General features: G+C 35.4%; 2 protein-coding genes across 3 annotated transcripts; one reads left to right on the plus strand and one right to left on the minus strand.

The window, feature by feature from the left end:
• Positions 1-1,201: 1,201 nt before the first annotated feature.
• LOC143581286 (putative callose synthase 8) lies at positions 1,202-12,930 on the plus strand. Its single transcript, XM_077064114.1, has 39 exons — positions 1,202-1,558; positions 1,983-2,083; positions 2,178-2,381; positions 2,474-2,575; positions 2,815-2,934; positions 3,036-3,128; positions 3,203-3,294; positions 3,384-3,510; positions 4,061-4,198; positions 4,289-4,365; positions 4,455-4,605; positions 4,985-5,128; positions 5,208-5,325; positions 5,459-5,787; positions 5,880-5,932; positions 6,016-6,076; positions 6,162-6,243; positions 6,332-6,381; positions 6,458-6,544; positions 6,628-6,762; positions 6,846-6,943; positions 7,025-7,109; positions 7,177-7,337; positions 7,424-7,547; positions 7,620-7,714; positions 7,788-7,926; positions 8,014-8,165; positions 8,388-8,494; positions 8,571-8,690; positions 8,765-8,833; positions 8,918-9,198; positions 9,301-9,420; positions 9,491-9,603; positions 9,707-9,790; positions 9,883-9,995; positions 10,091-10,320; positions 10,951-11,799; positions 12,175-12,360; positions 12,558-12,930. The coding sequence occupies exons 1-39, from the start codon at positions 1,276-1,278 to the stop codon at positions 12,786-12,788; spliced, it is 5,904 nt and encodes a 1,967-aa protein (XP_076920229.1). The 5' UTR covers positions 1,202-1,275; the 3' UTR covers positions 12,789-12,930.
• Positions 12,776-17,922, minus strand: LOC143581287 (C2 domain-containing protein At1g53590-like). Of its 2 annotated transcripts, XM_077064115.1 has the most exons (11): positions 17,693-17,922; positions 17,548-17,622; positions 16,614-16,757; positions 15,904-15,999; positions 15,683-15,814; positions 15,457-15,609; positions 15,316-15,357; positions 14,946-14,994; positions 14,753-14,845; positions 14,493-14,676; positions 12,776-14,066 (listed from the first exon to the last, which is right to left on the minus strand). In XM_077064115.1, exons 1-11 carry the CDS (start codon positions 17,816-17,818, stop codon positions 13,073-13,075), a joined length of 2,088 nt encoding a protein of 695 aa, XP_076920230.1. In that variant the 5' UTR covers positions 17,819-17,922; the 3' UTR covers positions 12,776-13,072. The 2 variants fall into 2 exon arrangements, with proteins under 2 accessions (XP_076920230.1, XP_076920231.1); XM_077064116.1 differs by lacking the exons at positions 16,614-16,757; positions 17,548-17,622; positions 17,693-17,922 and adding an exon at positions 16,434-16,572 and having other exon boundaries at positions 15,904-16,381.
• Positions 17,923-20,754: the final 2,832 nt, after the last annotated feature.

Consider the following 20,754-nt stretch of genomic DNA (forward strand, 5'->3'; position numbering starts at 1 on the left):
AACTGCATAAATTTTTTCAATTCCTTCGGATACTAACTTCTTTGAAGATAGACTTTAAACAACCCTCGACATATCACACGTTTTAATGATTTAACCGTTAATAATAAACGTTATATAAATAAGTTGGAACTATCACCTCCATAATATTTGGACATATCACAATTCACGTGCCTTGTTTATAACATATCTTATTTGTTTAATTTACATTTTTATGTATAAATAATTCCAACTCCATTTATAACTAATAATTAATTAAACATAAGTGATTAGTGATTATTAATTTATTATTACAATATACACATCTATTAGAAACAAGACTACATTAAGCAAAGGAAAGAGAGAAAAAGGTATGGAAGAAGGCTTTTGGCAAAGTTAAAATATACATGTGATATTAGACCATTTGGCATTCCAGCTTTTTTGCATTACTTAGCCTTGTAGTTTTCATGTTTTCTCAGTTTTTATTTATTTATTTATATAAATAAAAAGAAACTGTTGTGAAAATGGAAGAAGCAAGTTGCAATTATTTATTCATTTGTTTAAAGCAAAAAAAACCTTCAAAAGTAGAAGCCTTCATGTTTCATGACTACATTACTTTTTAACTCCTTCTTACCTAATCTTATCATAATCAAAACAAAGTTATAATCCTATTATCATCCATATATTATAACTAACATAAAAGTTACATATTCGAAAAGATGCGAAAAAACAAATTCCTGAAAAAAAAACCATGAATCGGAACATGACCCCATATTTTTATTCGTATAGAAAACATCGACCCAAACACAATCGTTTTATCCATTTATCTAAACATGGCAAATGAAAACATGTTAGATGTGACAACCAAAAACCTATATTTTTTCACATGTGCTGTTTCGGGTCGTGTTAACAACTGTCACCCCTAATAACGCGCATCCAGGAAACATCATAGGACACAAAATCCAAACACACACTGTTAACACACAAACATGCACACAGACTCCAATTATTTGTGAACAAGTTTTCTTGTTTTTCATTGCATGAACCTCATAAAAGCAATCCCACACAAACATCAAAGAAAGCAAAAGCTAAAAAAGATCACACCACCACTAACCACTAATTAATCAAAAAAAAAAAAAAAAAAGCAAGCCACCATCTTTTTCCATAAAGTATACAACACATTAACAAATCATGTATATACATCACACACAAGATCCTCTACATATACATATATATTCACTGTTGTTTTCTTAGTCTTGCTTTGCAATCTTGGTTCATATTCATGTTCATGTTTTAACAATGGCAGAAATTGTGGTGGTGGAGCCAAGCATTGCAAGTACTAGCAACACTAATGCTGCAAATCACAATAACAATGATAATAATAATAATAATAATAACAATAATAATAATAATAATAATAATAACGAGACACAACCGTTTTACACGATAACTTCTAGCCGTGATTATGTTCCTGAGCCATTTGATTCTGAGAAGTTGCCTGTCACTTTGAAATCAGAAATTCAAAGGTTTCTTCGTGTCGCCAATCTGATCGATGCACAAGAGCCTCGTGTTGCTTGTTTATGTAAGCCTTATTATTTTTCTTTTAAATTCTTTTAGCTTCAATTAAGTTGGTCAAGATTCTTGCATGTTTCTTGATTCTCACTAATGATTCTTGTATGTTTACTTGTCCAAGATTCTGTTTCTTAAAAAACAGAACTAGCTAATTCTTGAAATCATTCCACTATGAATATGCTAAAAAAATAAATTATATGCAATGATGATTATATGATTCTTGTAAACATACCTCTATATATTAATATTCTATAAAGTTTAAGTTTTTAACTAATTAGCAAGTTTCTTGTAAGTTTTCTTTGTTTTCTATGATCAAATCAAGTTGTGTTGTGTTTTCTTGATTATTGAATGAAAAAATTATGGTTCTTGATTTTTGAGTCCCATGTAACTTTAATTGAGTTTATAATAATTTCTTTATCGGATTCTTTGCGCAGGTCGTTTTCATGCTTTTGTTGTTGCACATGATTTGGACCGTAATTCGAGTGGACGTGGTGTACGACAATTCAAGACTGCGCTTCTTCAACGACTTGAACAGGTAAATACACAAAAAGATTGCATATTTCATCAAAAGTTATTAACTTTCTTGGATATTAAGTTTTTAACCATCTTTCGACACTTGAGGATGATAGGATGAAGAGGTTACTTACCGAAAAAGGAAGGAAAAAAGTGATGTACGTGAAGTCAGGCGTGTGTACCGTAAATTCAAAGATTTTATTATCAAACATGGTGGACAAACTAGTTTGGAGAACAGGGATGCTTTGAGTAAAGCCCGTCTGATTGCTGATGTGTTATATGAAGTGGCGACTACACTTAGTAAGGCTGCGGGTACACAGGTTCGTGTCTGTTTTATGCTGTCTAAATTCTAGTAAAAGTTTTAGATATATTCAATAATTACATTCATGATTTCGATTATCTTGTTTGATAGGCGCATGCTGATAATGACGTTAAAAGATCTGAATTCTATAACTATAACATTCTTCCGCTTGATCAAGGAGGTGTTCATCAACCAATTATGCAGCTCCCTGAGGTTTGATGTTAAAATATTCAGCTTTTAACTTTGTACATCTCAAAAACGGACTGGGTCGGGTTGGGTTGACCTGAAACACATTTTGCCCAAAAAAAATATTCACCATCTATGAATAACTAGTGGATCAAATTGATTATAAAATCTGATTTAAGAGGTTTTATGTACATAAAAATTTACACATTTATGCGACGTTTGACCTGTTTGACTCGCATAATGAACCATGTTACTAAATGATACAGATTAAAGCTGCAGTCGTGGCTATACGTAATGTTGCGGGCATACCTTTCATTGAGGAATTCACCAATCTTGCGCCTCATTTTGACTTGTTTGACTGGCTCGAGCATTGTTTTCGGTTTCAGGTAGATCACCATTTGGTTTTCATTTTTTTTAAAGTTCATCACTTTCTGATAATAATAATAATAATAGCAAATATAATAATAATAATACCATTTAATTTCAGAAAGGAAATGTTGCTAACCAGAGGGAGCATTTGATTCTACTTATCGCAAACGTCCATATTAGACGGAGTAATAAATCAGCAAATACATCTAAGGTGCACAAAAGTTATGAACTTAATTAATTTGTTTTATTTTTCTAGATGCATTTGTTAACTTTTTGAAATCACAGTTAGCAGACGGTGCTTTAGACGATCTGATGAAGAAATTCTTTAAGAATTATGCAGAATGGTGCAAGTTTTTAGAGAAGAAAACCAGCATAAAGTTAGAGAGATTCTACTTATTAATATTTTTTTTGAATATTATAATATCATCTAATAATAATAATAATAATTTTTTGCTAATTAACGCAGGCTGCCATTCTCAGAACCAGAAGCACAGCAGTATAAAATTTTGTATATAGGACTCTATCTACTTATATGGGGCGAGGCTGCAAATTTACGGTTCATGCCAGAATGTCTTGCTTATATTTTTCATCATGTAGGTTTCACAGTTCACACTCATTATTGTCAATTACAAGTGGAAATTTCATTTACTTATAAACGGGCTCATGATTTGGGTTGCATTTTATCTCAAATGGGCCAAATAAAAAGTTTAGTTAACAGGGGAACAGGTTGAAAGTCACTTAAAGTCCATTTCTAACACCAATAAAATTAGCTAAAAATGTTATGGGTTAGATTTAGGGGTGTAAACGAGCCAAGCGAAGCCCGAGCTTGGATCGTTTTGAGCTCTATTTCTAAAGCTCAAGCTCAAATTATGAGTAGTTTTTCATCCTCAAGCTCATCTCGTTTATATTTATTAATTAATTCATACACATTCATAATTATTTTATAAACTTTTTAATTATAATTTTTATATAATAGTTAATAACAAAATAGATACTCAGTATATTAAATAATATTTATATAAATAAGACTTGTTTGGGCTTGCGAGCCAGCTCAAGCTCGATAAGTGAAGCTCGCGCTTGGGCTCGTTTATTAAACATTTAATAATTATATATATGATCATTAATGCATTTTTATTTTCATAGATGGCACATGACATGCATAGCATGTTGATGGGAGCAACCATTCTATCTGCTGGTGAAAGTTTCATGCCTGCATACGGTGGAAATCCGGAAGCTTTTCTTTATGATGTTGTCACTCCAATATATGAAGTTATTCAAAAGGTACTTCAACCTAAAACAATTCATTACTTTTTACTTTCCATGTTTCTTTTGGTTTTTTAGTTTCTAATTTTGCTTATCACATTACTGAAGGAAGCTTCGAAAAACCAAAACGGGATGACTGATTATTCAAAGTGGAGAAACTACGATGACTTGAACGAGTTCTTCTGGTATTTTTTTTTGGGTGTTTTTATGAAGTGTGATTGTTATTGTAATGTTTATATATTTAATGTAAAGATTGGTTGTTTTGTATCATTAGGTCTCCTGATTGTTTCCAACTAGGCTGGCCTATGGATAAAGAGCATGACTTCTTTTATGTGCAGCCTGATGATACCAAAAGCAAAAATAAAAAAAACTCGGATAAACGTAAGACCGAAAAAAGAAAAGAAAATAATGATGAAGAAGAGCAGGTAAAGTTATTAATTTAGCATTATAATTTTGGTCGATTTGGGTTGTTTTTATCTCAAACGGGCCCGAACTGTTTTGACCAATACCAAAATATGCTTGACCGAATCTGTTTTGATGGTCCTTTCATTCTTGAACTTCACATATCTCACGCTGTTTGTTTGCATCTGAATGAAACCATTCAGATGTAAACATCTGATTCATTCAGACTTCAGACTGTTTGGTTCCAAACAGAAAAACATCTGAATGGTTAAAATTAGGTCTGAATCATTCAGACTTATTGTTGTTGCTGAATGGGACAGAGGTTCATTCAGATCTGACTCATTCAGATCTGAATGAACCAAACAGGATCTTTAATAACTTGCAATGATTGTGTTTCGTTAGCTCAACGAGGAGGACGAGTCTAAGGCAGAAGAGAAAAAAGAGAAAACATGGTTAGGAAAAACAAACTTTGTAGAATTCCGCTCGTTTTGGCACGTTTTCAGAAGCTTCGATAGAATGTGGGCCTTTCTTGTTCTGTCTCTCCAGGTGCATTCACTGCTTCCAAAATGCGTTACCATCGATAAAAAAGTTAACTTTCTTTTTCAACACTACATTTCTTTTTCAGGCAATGATTATCATGGCATGTCATGATCTCGACTTCCCGTTACAAATGTTTGATACACCCATACTCGAAGATATTATGAGCATCTTCATCACATCAGCAGTTCTTAAACTAGTTCAAGGTCTTGTCATACTTTATCTTTGGTACACTCCCATAAAGATGATAAAGTTTGCACCTTTTCGGTATTTGGTATTGTATTCACACTGAAGGCTAGACCGTATGTAGTTTACTCATACGCTTATTAAATCTTGCAGCCGTTCTTGATATTGTATTCACATTGAAGGCTAGACCAACAATGGACCACACGAGAACACGAAAACATACATTTAAGGTGGTCTTCGCAGGAATGTGGACTATCATGTTACCTATATTTTACGCCAAAACTAGACGAAAGTACACTTGTTATTCAACAAATTACGGAAGCTGGTTTGGAGAGTGGTGTTACTCATCTTACATGCTTGTCGTTGCGTTCTACTTGATGTCTAACGCGGTGAATATGATCCTTTTTTCGGTTCCTGCGATTGGAAGATACATCGAGACCTCAAATTCCAGGATATCTTCGATTTTATCTTGGTGGACTCAGGTAATTAATATCAACGGAAAACGTGTCAAATGAACTATCAAATCTTCTAGATTGGATATGTTCTAACTTCTTCATGGCTATTTATTCTTTAGCCTAGATTATACGTGGGACGTGGAATGCAAGAATCTCAATACTCGCTCTTGAAGTACATTATAAACTCTTACTAACTTATATAATATTTTCTTTCGGAATATGTGATCTGATATGTGTTTATGGTTATGTTTTCAGGTACAGTTTATTCTGGGTGCTATTGTTGTTAAGTAAATTGACATTTAGTTACACCTTTGAGGTGAGTACGTACTTTGGTATTTCGATCCAAATTTCAAGTACGTTAGCCAATTTAAAATGTTCTAACTATGGAATATTACGATTAGATAAAACCGCTCATAACACCAACAAGAGAAATTATGCGAATTGGGATTACAAAGTATGACTGGCATGAACTTTTCCCAAGAGGTATACTTCTTTATGTTCTATCATAGATTGAATGATATACGAAATACGATACTATTCGTTTATCTCACAACAAATTAATCCAAACCAGTAAAGAACAACGCTGGTGCGATTGCCGCCATTTGGACTCCAGTCATAATGGTGAGATTCTTTAAGAACACCATCATGCCACTTTCATACAATAGTTTAAGTTTTAACGCGATATATGTCGTTTCAGGTGTATTTTATGGACACTCAGATTTGGTATTCTGTTTTTTGTGCTATCTTTGGAGGACTATACGGAATCTTGCATCATCTTGGAGAGGTAAAGTATAAATCTTGATGGATGACTATATTTCATGTTTTTGAAACATTTTTGAAACAATCCAACACGCTTTTCGTGTCTAGATTCGCACACTAGGTATGATGAGAAGTAGATTTCAAGATCTACCTTTGGCCTTCATGAATTCTCTTATCCCGCATCCTACAAAAACTGATAAACATTTAAACAGGAAATCATTCTTGAAAGAAATGTTTCAAAAGGTAAAATGTTACATTAAATCTTTCTATAGTTCATTAATCATTATTCTAGTGCTTCATGCGCGTACGTAATTCGCTCTTTTTAGGTTTCTGAGAGGCAAATGAGGAACGGGCTAGTTAAGTTTATCGTCGTATGGAATGAAATTATCAAAAGCTTCCGGGAGGAGGATTTCATAAGTAATAGGTTAGTTACATTCACTATAATTTATCAACAAGAACTAGCATGCATATTAAGAAACAAACGCGTGTTTTCATGTACGAGCAGAGAGGTTGAATTGATGAAGATCCCTTTATCATCTGAATTACTTTCCGGTCTCGTTCGATGGCCTGTTTTCCTCCTAGCACATCAGGTACTTTTCGCATTATCCGTCCACAAAATCTTAATTTAAAACTCACTATTCATCTTTCTATTTATAGTTACCATTGGCTTTGAGTATTGCAAAGGACTTTGTGGGCGAAGATGCAAGTCTTTCGAAAAGAATAAGAACAGATGCTTACATGTACATCACTGTACAAGAGTGTTACGATTCACTGAAATACATTCTCGATATACTAGTTGTCGGGGATCTTGAGAGAAGGTATCGTTAACGGAGTCTTTAGTTCTTGATTTTCTTATTGAAGTATTGATGATTAAATGGAGTCGTAAAGTTGCATTATTTTTCAGAGTCATATTCGGGATAGTTGATGAGATTGAAGAAAGCATTAGGAGATCAACCTTTGTTAAAGATTTTAATCTAAGTGAGCTTTTAGCTCTACATACTAAATGCATCGAATTGGTTGAGCTTTTGGTAAATCTTGACCCCTATAACTCGTATTTCTAGTTATTCGGGTGCATGTTTGTAACTTTATGTCATCTTTAGGTTGAAGGCAATGAGAAACATTATACTAAACTTGTCAAAGTTCTGCAAGATATTCTTGAAATCTTCACGACCGATATGATGAAAAACGGATCCAGGTTCGCATATTATTTTTGGTATTATTATCTCTTGATTGTCCGGCTTATTATTGTTTTGAAAATTTGAATACAGAACAATGGAGTCTATCAACGGTTACCTACAAACTGAAGAAAAGACATATTTTGACGATGTTGAACCCGACCCACAACTATTTGCATCAAGGCATTCTATCCATTTCCCATTGCCGGATAGCGATTCTATTAACGAGAAGGTTGTCTCTTCAAAGTCTTTAAACAACATATAACACTAAATGTATTCTAGAAATAGAAACTAATTAATATGAGCCGATATTGTGTAGATCAAGCGTTTCCTTTTGCTGCTTACGGTCAAAGACACAGCAATGGACATACCTTCAAACCTTGATGCACGAAGGCGTATATCGTTTTTTGCAACTTCCCTATTCATGGATATACCTCGAGCCCCCAAAGTGCGCAACATGCTATCTTTCAGGTTTGCATTCTTCATAGATTCACTATAATGATAATCATCTTGACTATATATTATACAAAATATCATAGAAAATAATGTTTTGATCTAGTATGATAATAGGATATATGATCATTTAAGAAATCAATCAAAAAAGCGGAAAAAATTTATACGGATGGTCCCTGTGATAAAGCCGAAATTATGGTCCTTGACACTGACATTCGTTAACTTATGTTATGATTAAAGTGTTTTGACTCCACATCTAAGGGAAGAAGTTAAATTCTCTACAAGTGAGCTTAATGCAAGCGAAGATAATGTTTCCATCGGCTTTTACATGGAGAAAATATATCCAGGTACGCGTAGTTGAAGATCTTTGTAACTATCTCACTTTTCTTTTTTATAACTTTTTTTTAATATTTTTTTTTCTAGATGCCTTGGAAAACTTCTTGGAAAGAATGGGTGTTGCCAACCTAGAGGATCTAGATGATAACGGAAAGGAGGAGCTTCGAGATTGGGCTTCGTTTCGTGGACAAACTCTAAGCAGGACCGGTGAGTTGCAAGAAGCACAAACACTTTATCATCCATTATATGTATGTTAGCTTAATATCTAATTTTGTTAACAGTCCGCGGGATGATGTACTACCAGAAAGCCTTAAAGCTGCAAGCTTTTCTTGATATGGCTGAAGATGATGGTTAGTTAAATTCTATATTTAACACTAAAGTGTACTTATCAAGCATATATTTATATATTTATTCATGTTCATTGCCATTATCAGATATTTTTCAAGGTTATGATGCGATCGAGAGGGGGAACGATACATTGTCCGCTCAGCTTGATGCTCTTGCTGACTTGAAATTCACTCACGTCGTCTCTTGTCAGATGTATGGGTCCCAGAAAACGTCTGGTGACCCTCAGGCACGAGAGATCCTCGATCTTATGATAAGATATCCTTCATTACGCGTGGCTTACGTTGAAGAAATGGATGAAACAATCGACAGTAGAACCCGCATTACTTATTTTTCTGTGTTAGTCAAAGCAGTCAACGGTTTCGACCAGGTACGAGAGTTTAGAAAAGTATTATACATGCCATGTGATTTGGCGATATATCGAGTGAAGCTGAAAAATAATGTTGCATGGTCATTGTTTATGTCTTTTCAGGAGATATATCGAGTGAAGCTTCCCGGGCCACCTAATATTGGAGAAGGGAAACCCGAGAATCAAAATCACGCCATAATCTTTACTCGTGGTGAAGCCCTACAAGCAATTGATATGAATCAGGTAAGCTAATATTTTTTCAATCTAGATCATTTTGACTTTCAAAAAGTCAACTCATAACATATGTCTACAGGATAACTATCTAGAAGAAGCAATCAAAATGAGAAATCTCCTACAAGAATTCCTTCCACGACTCGGAAAAAAACCTAAAATACTTGGTTTACGAGAACACATATTCACCGGAAGGTTTGTTTCGACTTTCGTTTGAAGTCAAACATTGACTTTTCATTCTTAAAGTCTTGTATAGTTGTATATATGGTCTTTACTCTTTAATCTTTATTCTTTACAGTGTTTCTTCTTTAGCATGGTTCATGTCATACCAGGAGACTAGTTTTGTCACAATCGGTCAACGGCTTCTAGCCAATCCGCTCAGGTGTCGCCTTTTTGTAACTATATACTCGTTTCAGCACTTTCCCGTCACATTTTGAAACTTTCTAAACCATATGTGATTTCTTCATCAAACAGGATTAGATTCCATTACGGGCATCCGGATGTTTTCGACCGAATCTTTCACCTAACAAGAGGTGGCATAAGCAAAGCTTCGAAGACTATAAACTTAAGTGAAGACATTTTTGCAGGTTTTCACTTATGTTCAAAACCTTATTATTATTATTATTATTATTATTACTTCATCAACTTTGAATCATTTTGTTGACTGTTTATATTGTTGTAGGATATAATACTACATTGCGAAGAGGACATATTACATACCACGAGTATATACAAGTCGGTAAAGGTCGCGATGTAAGCCTAAACCAGATCTCAAAGTTCGAAGCAAAGGTAGCAAACGGGAACAGTGAACAGATTCTTAGCCGTGACATTTACAGGCTTGGTCATCGGTTTGACTTTTTCCGCATGCTTTCGTGTTACTTCACAACAGTTGGGTTCTACTTCAGCAGCCTGGTAAGTTGTTGTAAACGGGTCGGTTAAGGTTTTGCTTTTTATCTCAAACGGGCCAAACTAAAAAATCAGATGGTTAGTCAAAAGTTGTCATATTACAACTTCCTAAGTCACTTTTTAGAAAAAAAATATTATTATTGTAAATTATGTTGCTTATGTCATAAATAAACACAAAGTTTGGTTAGTCAACCCTACCGGGTCATCTTTATATAGAAATTTATCTGTTTCAACCCAAACTCGTTTTGACCCGTCAGTCACCCGTCCAACCATTTGCAAGAAAATATGCTTAAAGGTTTCATCTTTTTCAAATCTTGCAAGAAAATGTGATTTCTTGTTACTTCACAACAGTCGGTTTTTACTTCAGAAAACTGGTAAGTTGTTACTTGTAAACGGTTGGTTAATGTGTGCTTTGGTCTCAAACGGGTCAAACTAAAAAAATATATATATTTTAAAAAATTAATCAAAAGGCTATTCAAAAGTTGGCAATTGCTAGTCAACCCTAACGGGTCAACTTTGTATGGAAATTTATTACTTTTAACCCATACCTGTTTTGACCCATCAATCAACCTACTTGATGATTTTGATTTTTCAAGAATATAAGCTTAAAGATTCCATCTTTTTGAAATCTTGCAGATATCAGTGATGGGAATTTATGTCTTCTTATACGGGCAGCTTTACCTCGTGCTAAGTGGTTTAGAAAAGGCATTACTTCATGAGGCTAAAGTGCACAACATACGGTCTTTAGAGACAGCATTAGCCTCACAATCATTTATTCAGCTCGGGTTATTAACTGGGCTACCAATGGTAATGGAGATAGCACTCGAAAAAGGCTTTCTCAACGCCCTTAAAGATTTTGTTCTCATGCAGCTACAGTTAGCCGCAGTTTTCTTCACATTTTCACTCGGTACAAAAACGCATTATTTTGGTCGAACCATCCTTCACGGTGGAGCCAAGTACCGACCCACTGGCCGAAAAGTTGTAGTCTTTCACGCGAGTTTTACTGAAAACTATAGATTATACTCAAGAAGTCATTTCATGAAAGGATTTGAGTTGCTTTTACTTCTAATCGTTCATGATATTATCAGACGCGCGTATAAAAACCACATGACGTATGTTTTGATCACGTATGCCATCTGGTTCTTATCGTTAACGTGGTTGTTTGCTCCGTTTTTGTTTAATCCTTCGGGTTTTGATTGGGGGAAGATAGTGGATGACTGGAAAGACTGGAACAAGTGGATTAAACAACAAGGCGGGATCGGGATTCAACAAGATAAGAGCTGGCAGTCTTGGTGGTATGATGAACAAGAACATTTAAGGCATTCGGGTTGGGGGTCTCGGCTCATTGAGATACTTCTTTCTTTGCGGTTTTTTATCTACCAATATGGTCTTGTTTATCATCTTGATATTGCTGGCACAAACAAAACTGTTGCAGTTTATATCCTCTCTTGGGTTGTTATTCTCATGATTTTCCTTTTAATCAAGGTAAACTTGTGTTCTTAAATATAATTATACGCTTATTCTAGAGAGAGGCCGCTTAAAGGACGGGTCAAACAAGTTGGGTAACAGCTTAACGGGTCAACGTGTTTTTGTGCAGGTCAAGTTGGCATGATCTGAAAAATCTTGTCTAAAATTTTATATAAATAATGATATTTGTCTAAAAATTTTTATAAATAAAGATATTTTGTCCAAACTTTGGCCCGTTTGACGTGTTTTTATAGTTATTATTTTTAATTTAAATTTAGGAGGTTTTATGCATTAAAATACGCTTTGGACAACTTTGACCCATTTGACATGTTTTTATAGCTATTATATATTTATTGTGACCCGTATAAGACAACCCTATGCGGTTTGATGCAGGTTGTAAGTCTGGGCAGGCGCCATCTCAGTGATAACCACCAGCTTTCCTTCAGACTATTTAAAGCTTCTCTTTTCGTTGCTGTCATAGCAACCATAATCACTCTTTCATACATCTGTCAGTTATCTGTAACCGATTTGATCGTCTGCTGTCTTGCGTTTCTACCCACTGGCTGGGGCCTGATACTTGTAAGTTGTCACGAGTCGGTTCTAATGACCGAACTTACCATCTTGCTCATTTGATTTCTTGAACCTCAAGTAACTAGCTTTCTTGATTTCTTGAACCTAAAGCAACTAGCTTTCTTTATTTTTTGTATCTCAAGTAATTAGTTTTCTTGTTTTCTTGATTTCTTGAATGTCAAGTAACTATCTTTCGTGATTTCCAGGTTGCACAAGCATTCAGGCCATGGATTCAAGGCATGGTCCTGTGGAAGTTCACACGGCTTTTTGCTCAAGCTTATGATTACGGAATGGGCGTCATTCTTTTCACACCGATTGCTTGTTTGGCATGGCTTCCAATCATTTCAGCTTTTCAGACACGGTTTCTGTTCAACCGAGCTTACAGTAGGAGATTGCAGATTCAACCGATTCTTAAAGCCAAAAAGAAACATATATAGATTCTTACTGCATTCAAGATTCCATGTACATGATATACATATTTCATATAACATATCACATCATAATGTAGTAGTGCACATAACAGCCATTCTTTGTGGTATAAGTCATAACTCATAAGTATATTACAGTAACAAAATCTTTCTATTTGCATATATCAGTTTACTGTTCCACACAAGTTCACCTATTTGCAAGATATGCATGCTATACACAACTATCATGCAACTCACAGCCTCACACACACATATTACAAAAAACTATTATCCACAGCTAAAAAACAGACCCGTTATTTAGGTGAAAGAGAAGATATTACTTGATCCCCGGTAACCTGGTAAGCCGGGCCCTGGCCCGTTCTTGTAAAATCATCTACTTTAGGTTTAATAGATCCATTTAGATCCCCTCCATTGATTCTAAAGCTACCCGGATCATTTAAACTGCCGTCACCATCGGGCCGGTATCCAGGTGACCCAATGGGCCCGACATCACCCGACGAGTCCAACTGCACCGCCAAATCATTATCTCGTTCCTTATTAGACCCTTTACGCGAAACCGTATGCTTTAGAATGCTTTTGACCGTGCCTTTGACTTTTCTTTGATCCGGGCTTCCGAGCTCACTTCCCACCGGGCTCTCTTCTAATCCACCTTCCGGGTCCTCAATTACCAACTTTACCCCTATCTCCTTCTTGTTCACGGCCCGAACGTTTTCATGTGGCGAATCACAATCTTCATCGACCGTTTTCTTGAAACTTCTTGATTTATCTTTATCGTTATTCTCGGGTCTCGGGCTCCTATGAAAAAATGAGCCAACTTTATGAAACCCCCTCTTCACCACGTTTCTTGATTTTGGCTTGTTACCCTCCAAACTTTCATCCGTGCTGCTTGAATCATTTGGGGATGGTTCAGACCTGATGCTGCTAGTCACCGACTCACTTTCTTTACGGGACCGATTCTTCCCTTTTCTTGGCTCCCAAACTTGTGCCACATTAGCCCCCGGATGGTGAACCCATATACCCGTCTCTCGTTGCCCTTCAACATCAATCGGTTCAAAATAATCGGCTGCCACCTTTTTAGGGCTTTCAGGCAATTTATCCAGACCATTGTCTTTCTTGAACTCCCTCTTTGATGCATTGCCATTAACTTTTGGTTGTTCAACTACCTTTTCTTCGGCTTCAATAACCTTAATCGCAAGACGCAGTCTTCCCGTTTTAATGTTCTTAAGAGGTAGCCACATGTCATGTCTTTCACCATCTCTAAGATCATTAACCTTTACACAGCAATCACTGCATGAAACAAGTATAATCCAATCATATGAATATGAGTTGTATATGTTACGAGTACAAAGTAATTGTTAATTATAATTATTACTAGTTAAGAGTAAATTTCACTAATACTTTATTATTTCTAATATCTTTAGCATATTCTATCTAACAGTTTTTTCTTTATAATTTATTTCCATTTTTTTGATTTAATAAATAAATCATAAACAAATATGAAAAGTAAATAACTTGATTAAGCAAATGAAAATAAATAAATTATAAAAAGATTATATTTTTTATAAAATAAACAAGTCATTTATTTACTAATTTTTTAAAGAATTATAAACAAGTAATAAGAAGAAGAATAAACAAAAAGAAAAGAATTGTGAAATAGTGAATGATCAAGTTTCTTTTATAGTAACGATCAAGAAATAGTGAATGAAAACGAACCCAAGGGTGTCATCATAAAGGTGATCTTTATCACGGACTCCGATTTCAAGAAGATTAGGTGCATCCCATGAAACAATTGGAATCTTGAACTCTTCATACCATTTTGGAGATAATGTTTTCTTTTGTGTCTTGGTTTTAAACCGGTGTGTGCCAAGCTGTCCTTTTATGTAAGGATCCGCCAACCCTGGAAAGTGGTTCGGTTAGCCCGTGTGTCCGCTAAACGGATTGAAAAATTAATGCGATTTTTAAAGTGAACTCACCGTTCATGTCGGATGGTTTCATATCTGATCCTTCCATAATTTCCACTACGGCATAACCAACTGGATCTTTCTCAACAAATGAATAAAAAGTGTCTAGAATGTAACCAAAAAAAAATAGAAGTTAAAGCCTACCATAATACGTGTTAACACGACAATTTCATGCTAATTTTCGAGTGGTAAAAATGCGTTATACCTGATTCTGGTGAAACAAACTTCACAAGATCCACCACCAACATATTAGGCTGCAAAAAATGAACTTTTAATTCAGAAACCCTTTTGTGTGGTTAAATATACATAATGGTCAAACGGGTCAAATATAAATTTAACGAGGCAAAAACGGGTCAAACGGGTTGTAAGTCACCCAAAGTGTATATAGCATCCTATATAATTTTTAACCATTATTGTAATCATATTTATTGCATTAAGTCATTAACTAGAAAATTATACACAAAAATGGAGAAAATGGACAAAAGCTTATTTGGTCAGGTCAACCCGCAATGTGACTCATTTCAACCTGAACCCATCTTGACCCGTACTAAGCGTGCAATGAATGAACGTGTTACCTCAACCAGTGTCTCCTCGAATGCAACTTGCAGAAGCTTATCCTAATCAAGTGAAAAATAATTTTAAAACATGTATCAGTTCGAGCGTGTTCATGTGCATGTGTTTGTAATCGCAATCAATTAAGTAAACCGGGTACTAACCAGCCATCCAGCAATCCCGGGAACTTCAGTAACATCAAGGCCATGAGAAAATATCGGTTTTACCGTCATCTGAAAGTATGGCGGTTCAACAAAACACACCCTCAAACGTCCAAGAAATGGCCATTTTGGGAGAAACTTTATTCCCACTAATACCTAAAACCAATTCGAAATATCACAAATTACATAATTAACCTCGTAAGTCTTGATTATTACCAAAAGATTATACCTTTCCTTCAACATGCATTCCTGTTATGTGCATTTTAGCCGACATGCCAAAACCTAATCTTTTTGTAAGTTTCACAGCTAATAGTGCACTCATGTCATCAGCTGTTTTGAAATTTAATCCAAGTTCCAAAACCTTAAAAAAAATTAAAAAAAAATCAGAAATCACTATAAAGAGAAATGTTTATTACAAGATAATCCCATTATGAAGACAAGTTAACTTACCAAATGATCGTCACCGGTAGATTGACGACAAACCCTCATTTCAGTAATCATAGGCGGTGATCTTCCCATATATAAGTTTTGAACGGTAGCTTCTTTCTGCAAACATTTTTACACACAAAGATTAACCAATAGCAACTTCTCAATTTGATCTCTAAAGGTTGATTTTTAAGTCTTTTAGGATGAACTCAACCCGATTAACCAATACGCCAACTTCCAATATTAAAAATTTCGCTAAAGTTAAAGAAACTTGTACTTTTAAGTAATCTCTTCACTTGGTTTAAAAAGGTGAGCCTGAGACACGAAGCGCTGAGGAAAACGCATTAAGGGAAAAAAGGCGTGTCTCACGTAGTTCTGAGTCAAAACTGGTCAAAGTTATGGTCCTTAGGAGAAAGTTGACTATTTTAATATGGAATCTATTTTAATCCCACTATGTGTTAGGTGATGAAGTTGACTATTTCAGACAAAATTGATGTTTAACCTGTAATTCAAATTGAAATATATCAAGTGTCGCTATAAAATTGATGTTTAACCATAGTTAGCTTGAACATATCTATAATTCTTAACTCATGTGATACAATCTAGCCCAAGGCATTTATTCACATAAATATTCTATATCAAGCATCTAATGCAGCATCTAACCAAATTGAGATTCAACGCATATGAATAAGATACTCTACAAAAAGAAAAAGTAAAAAAGATGCAATTCATACCACGGTCCACGGTTTATACTTCTCCAAAAACCACGGTATGATTGGGAGGAGTATTTTTTGTGAGACAATATTTTCCATACATATCGCCCAAACATTTTCTACCAAATGGTTCAACCACCGTACCGATTCAGAATCAGATAGTACCTACAAAAACCAAAAGGGGTTAATAAATTTCAGTTTTTTCCAGCTAAAGAATTCATTGTCCAACTTGATCACCATGAATAAGCTAACGAAACCAAAAGGGGATAATAATTTTCAGCTTTTTTCCAGCTTAAGACTCAGTTATCCTACATGAGCGCCACAAATAAGCTAACAAACCAAAAAGGGTTAATAAGTTTCAGTTTTTTTCAGCTAAAGATTCAATTTTCCAACTTGATCACCATCAATAAGCCAACAAAACCAAAAGTTGTTGACAAAATTTCAGTTTTTTCCAGCTAAAGATTCAATTATCCAACTTGATCACCATGAATAAGCTATAACACCAAAAGGGATTAACAAATTTCAGTTTTTTCTAGCTAAAGATTCAATCATCCAACATGATCACCATGAATAAGCTAACAAAACCAAAAGGGATAATAAATTTTATCTTTTTTTCCAGCTAAAGACTCAATTATCCAACACGATCACCACGAATAAGCTAACAAACCAAAAATGATTAATAAATTCCAGTTTTTTCCAGCTTATTGTTTCCAGCTAAAGATTCAATTATCCAACATGATCACCACAAATAAGCTAACATAACCAAAAGACTTTAACAAAGTTTCAGTTTTTTCCAGCTAAAGATTCGATTATCCGACTTGCTCACCATCAATAAGCTAACATTTAAAAAACAAAGCCAAAAAGAGAAAAAAATCTAAAAAAATCCAACACCAATTCACTAAAGATTCACTGTAAATGAATTAATGCATAATAAAAAAAAGTTAAAAAGATTCACCCTTTTTTGATTGGCTTGTCTTCTTTCTTCAAATCTCACCTTCCTCCTAAATCTTTCTGCATAATTCTCATGAACCTTCCAAAAAAAAAAATTCAAAAACCCTAAATCAAGAAAACAGTAAAAACACTAAAAAGATATTGCTTACCAAATAAAGATAGATCAAAGACACAAAGTAAACTAACGGGTGACAATAACCAAACGAAGATAACAACCATATCACCAACAACACAATGGCCACATGATGAATAATCGAAATCTCTGTTATATCCATCGATCAAGATTCTCACTCAACCATTAAATTCAATCAATTTGAAGAATTGATCGATCAAGAATGATCCTAGGGCTCTGAACTGAAATGGGTCTTGGTTAGATTTGGATTATACTCACTAATTAATTTGAATTTTGATTTTGGTGATTGATTATTATTATTATTATATCAGGTGGGTTGACTTTGACCGCAGCTAAAGCTACTGTTTTTTGGCACTGTATGGACGGGTCTGAGACGTGTTGTGTATTATCATACGTGTCATTTTTATAATTTGATGTTTCATTAAAAAGACCATTTAATTGTATTAATCGGATACGTCTTTATTATCTTTTTGTTAACAGATGTGGTTTCTTGAACGTAACATATTAGTGAGTTATTATTATTATTTTGCTTAATATATACATATTAATAAATCATAGAGTAATTGTAATTTGAATCTAGGTGTGATCACCACACCAGGCAAGGTGGCGAATACGAAGACGACAGAGGTGTTGGTTGGGCGGGTTTGGGTTGGGCCGGGGTAAAATAGCAGATGGAACAATGATATTTTATGATTTTGATTCGCGTAACTTTAAGGAAAGATGGACTCGTTTTCTTCACAAGGAGGTTGCATGTACCCATGAATATTTTATTTCAGTATAGTATATATAACTATTCATGAGCGGCCCGACTAAACGACTGATCACTATGAATTATAGCCTAAAAGGCTTTTTTATAGTTTTAAGTGATTTTTTTCGTATTTGTTTATTTATTTATTTGTTTATTTATTTATTTATCCATCTATCTGTATGTTATTTCTTTTAACCTATTTTTGGTGTACATGAAGGGGAAAAAAACAATTGTTTACAATTAAATACATTATTAAGCCCATAACTAATAAACTAAACAAATAAAAAAAAAGTTTAAACTTATGTTAAAAGTTGAAAAATTGGTTGTCGGAGAAGTGAAGATTGTTTAAGCCCACAACTGATGAACTTTTTGTTACGTTTTTTAAATTTTAGTCTGGTTTTATATTTTTTAATGTGTGACCCAACCTGCCAACCTGAAGATAAAAATTATATAGGTATATTGTGATAAGTTCATAACCCTTAAAAAAAATTGTCGACTCCGCAAAATAAGTTCAATCTTACGTTCAACATTAATAAGTTTTATATAATCTCATGTTAAACATTTAATAGGTTTCTTAGTCGTATTTAATATTATGTTCAACATTTAATGTTATGTTCTCATCAGGGGCGCAGCTTCACTAGGGCCAAGGGTGCCCCCCCCCCCCCCCCGTTTTTTCCGCTTAGTAGTGTATTTTTTCTTATATTCGGCCAAAAATTTGTATAAATAGTGTAAATTTACCCGTTTTTGGCCGAAATTTTGAGCCTCCTCCCCCGACAAACTTGTCAAAGCTTCGCCACTGGTTCTCATGCTAAACAATTAATAAGTTTCTTAGTCTTACTTAATCTTATGTTCATCATTTACTGTTATGTTCAATGAATCAACGTATGTGAACACTATTTTTTGATTAATTAAATTAATAGATTGTGACAAATATCTTATCTTAACCACAAAAAGGTTTGGGTCCCAAATGCATAATTCAACATGTTATGACGTAGCGGGATTTTGGTGCTTCACATGTCGGCAAGCCTTTTTGGATTTGCTTTACAACTTTTATTCTTTTATTCCTGAAGAAACACTAATCGACCCCGGGCAGATTACGGACAATCTGGGGGTTAAATAGATATTTCCCACGAGGATGAGGTCCAGCAAAGAAAGTTGTTCTTCAGGTGACCTGCAAAACAGACACCGTAAGCTCGTCACTGAGAAGGGGGGGTTCCTCCTTGTGACCACCCTCCGGCGTGAGAATCAGACTAGATTGCTCTGAATATAAGTGTATATTAAGAGATTGCTAGAGAAGATAAGATAATGAGATATCAGATGATGTCCTTACCATTCCAAGGTGTTGGAGTATTTATAGCCGAAGGTAGGTTTCCAAGAAGGTACAGCCGGCTGAATAGTATCCCTGTTCTACCAACAGTGGGCTACGCACAAGCCATGCTGGTTGGTGGATAGGCTGCGGCCGATAGTGACAAGGTCGGCTGTATAATGTTCCTTTACTGCCGGCTATGCACTGTTCCACCAACTGTAGGCTACGCACGTCCCACAGTGAGGGTGGTGAGTAGGCAGCGGCTAATAGTGACAAACAGTACTAGAGGGTGCTCCTCCTCGTACTGTTGTCGGTGAGCTGTCACCCTGTGATTGGTTCATGGGCTGTTTTGGTCAGATCGTCTATTTTGCCCATACCTTGGCAGGTATAGTACAAAAGATCTTCCAGAAGCATACGGACTGGCTCATTTGGGCAGGAGTATTCCCGCCTTGCTCATTCCTTCAGGTGACATTACTGAAGTATCGAGTTAGTGCCTTGTGCGTGTAGCCTTGCTATCAGTGCGGATAGCCTTCCCTAATGGCTTGTATCCGCAGCTGCGGGAACAAGCGGGGTACTTCACCATTGGGAGGCTTTCCCTGCGGGAACAGCTGGCGTACTGCGCGTAAGGTCTTCTTCTCTGAGCATGGTGGGTCCTGCGGAAGCAGTTGGTCCTTGCGCAGACGTCCCTCTTCAAGGTGAGTCTTGCGGGTCCAACTGGGCTCTGCTGGGACCTACCTCTTCAAGTCCCCCCAGTCCAATGTTCTTCTCATGAATTATTAATAAGTGAGGTGAACTTTTGGACTTTAGCAAGGGGTTTTGAAAAGGGTTTTTAGTTTTAAGGTTTTCCGTGGGGATTCTTCCCGCGGTTTTCCTAATGTCACGCAGAAATTCCCGACTTTTCTGCTTGATCTTTGGGTATGAAGCGGGTAGGTCTGTAACCTCCTCGCAAGTCAGGAGCGTTGAGTCCCACTTGTGTGGATTCTCCATGAGGTTTTGGTAGTTTTGAACATAGTGATCAATTATG

The sequence above is a fragment of the Bidens hawaiensis genome, unplaced genomic scaffold, assembly GCF_021521415.1.
Source record: "Bidens hawaiensis isolate Kalapana, Puna unplaced genomic scaffold, B.hawaiensis_p1.1 tig00030851_1, whole genome shotgun sequence".
NCBI lineage: Eukaryota > Viridiplantae > Streptophyta > Magnoliopsida > Asterales > Asteraceae > Bidens > Bidens hawaiensis.

Bases quoted from the DNA above. Each gene is read 5' to 3' on its own strand.
- LOC143581286 (XM_077064114.1), top strand. From the start codon at position 1,276: ATGGCAGAAATTGTGGTGGTGGAGCCAAGCATTGCAAGTACTAGCAAC. The intron at 6,763-6,845 runs GTAAAATGTTAC...CGCTCTTTTTAG, and splicing joins TGAAAGAAATGTTTCAAAAG to GTTTCTGAGAGGCAAATGAG. The intron at 8,495-8,570 runs GTACGCGTAGTT...TTTTTTTTCTAG, and splicing joins CATGGAGAAAATATATCCAG to ATGCCTTGGAAAACTTCTTG.
- LOC143581287 (XM_077064115.1), bottom strand. From the start codon at position 17,818: ATGGATATAACAGAGATTTCGATTATTCATCATGTGGCCATTGTGTTG. The intron at 15,610-15,682 runs GTATAATCTTTT...AATTGGTTTTAG, and splicing joins GAATGCATGTTGAAGGAAAG to GTATTAGTGGGAATAAAGTT. The intron at 15,358-15,456 runs GTTAGTACCCGG...TCACTTGATTAG, and splicing joins CCGGGATTGCTGGATGGCTG to GATAAGCTTCTGCAAGTTGC.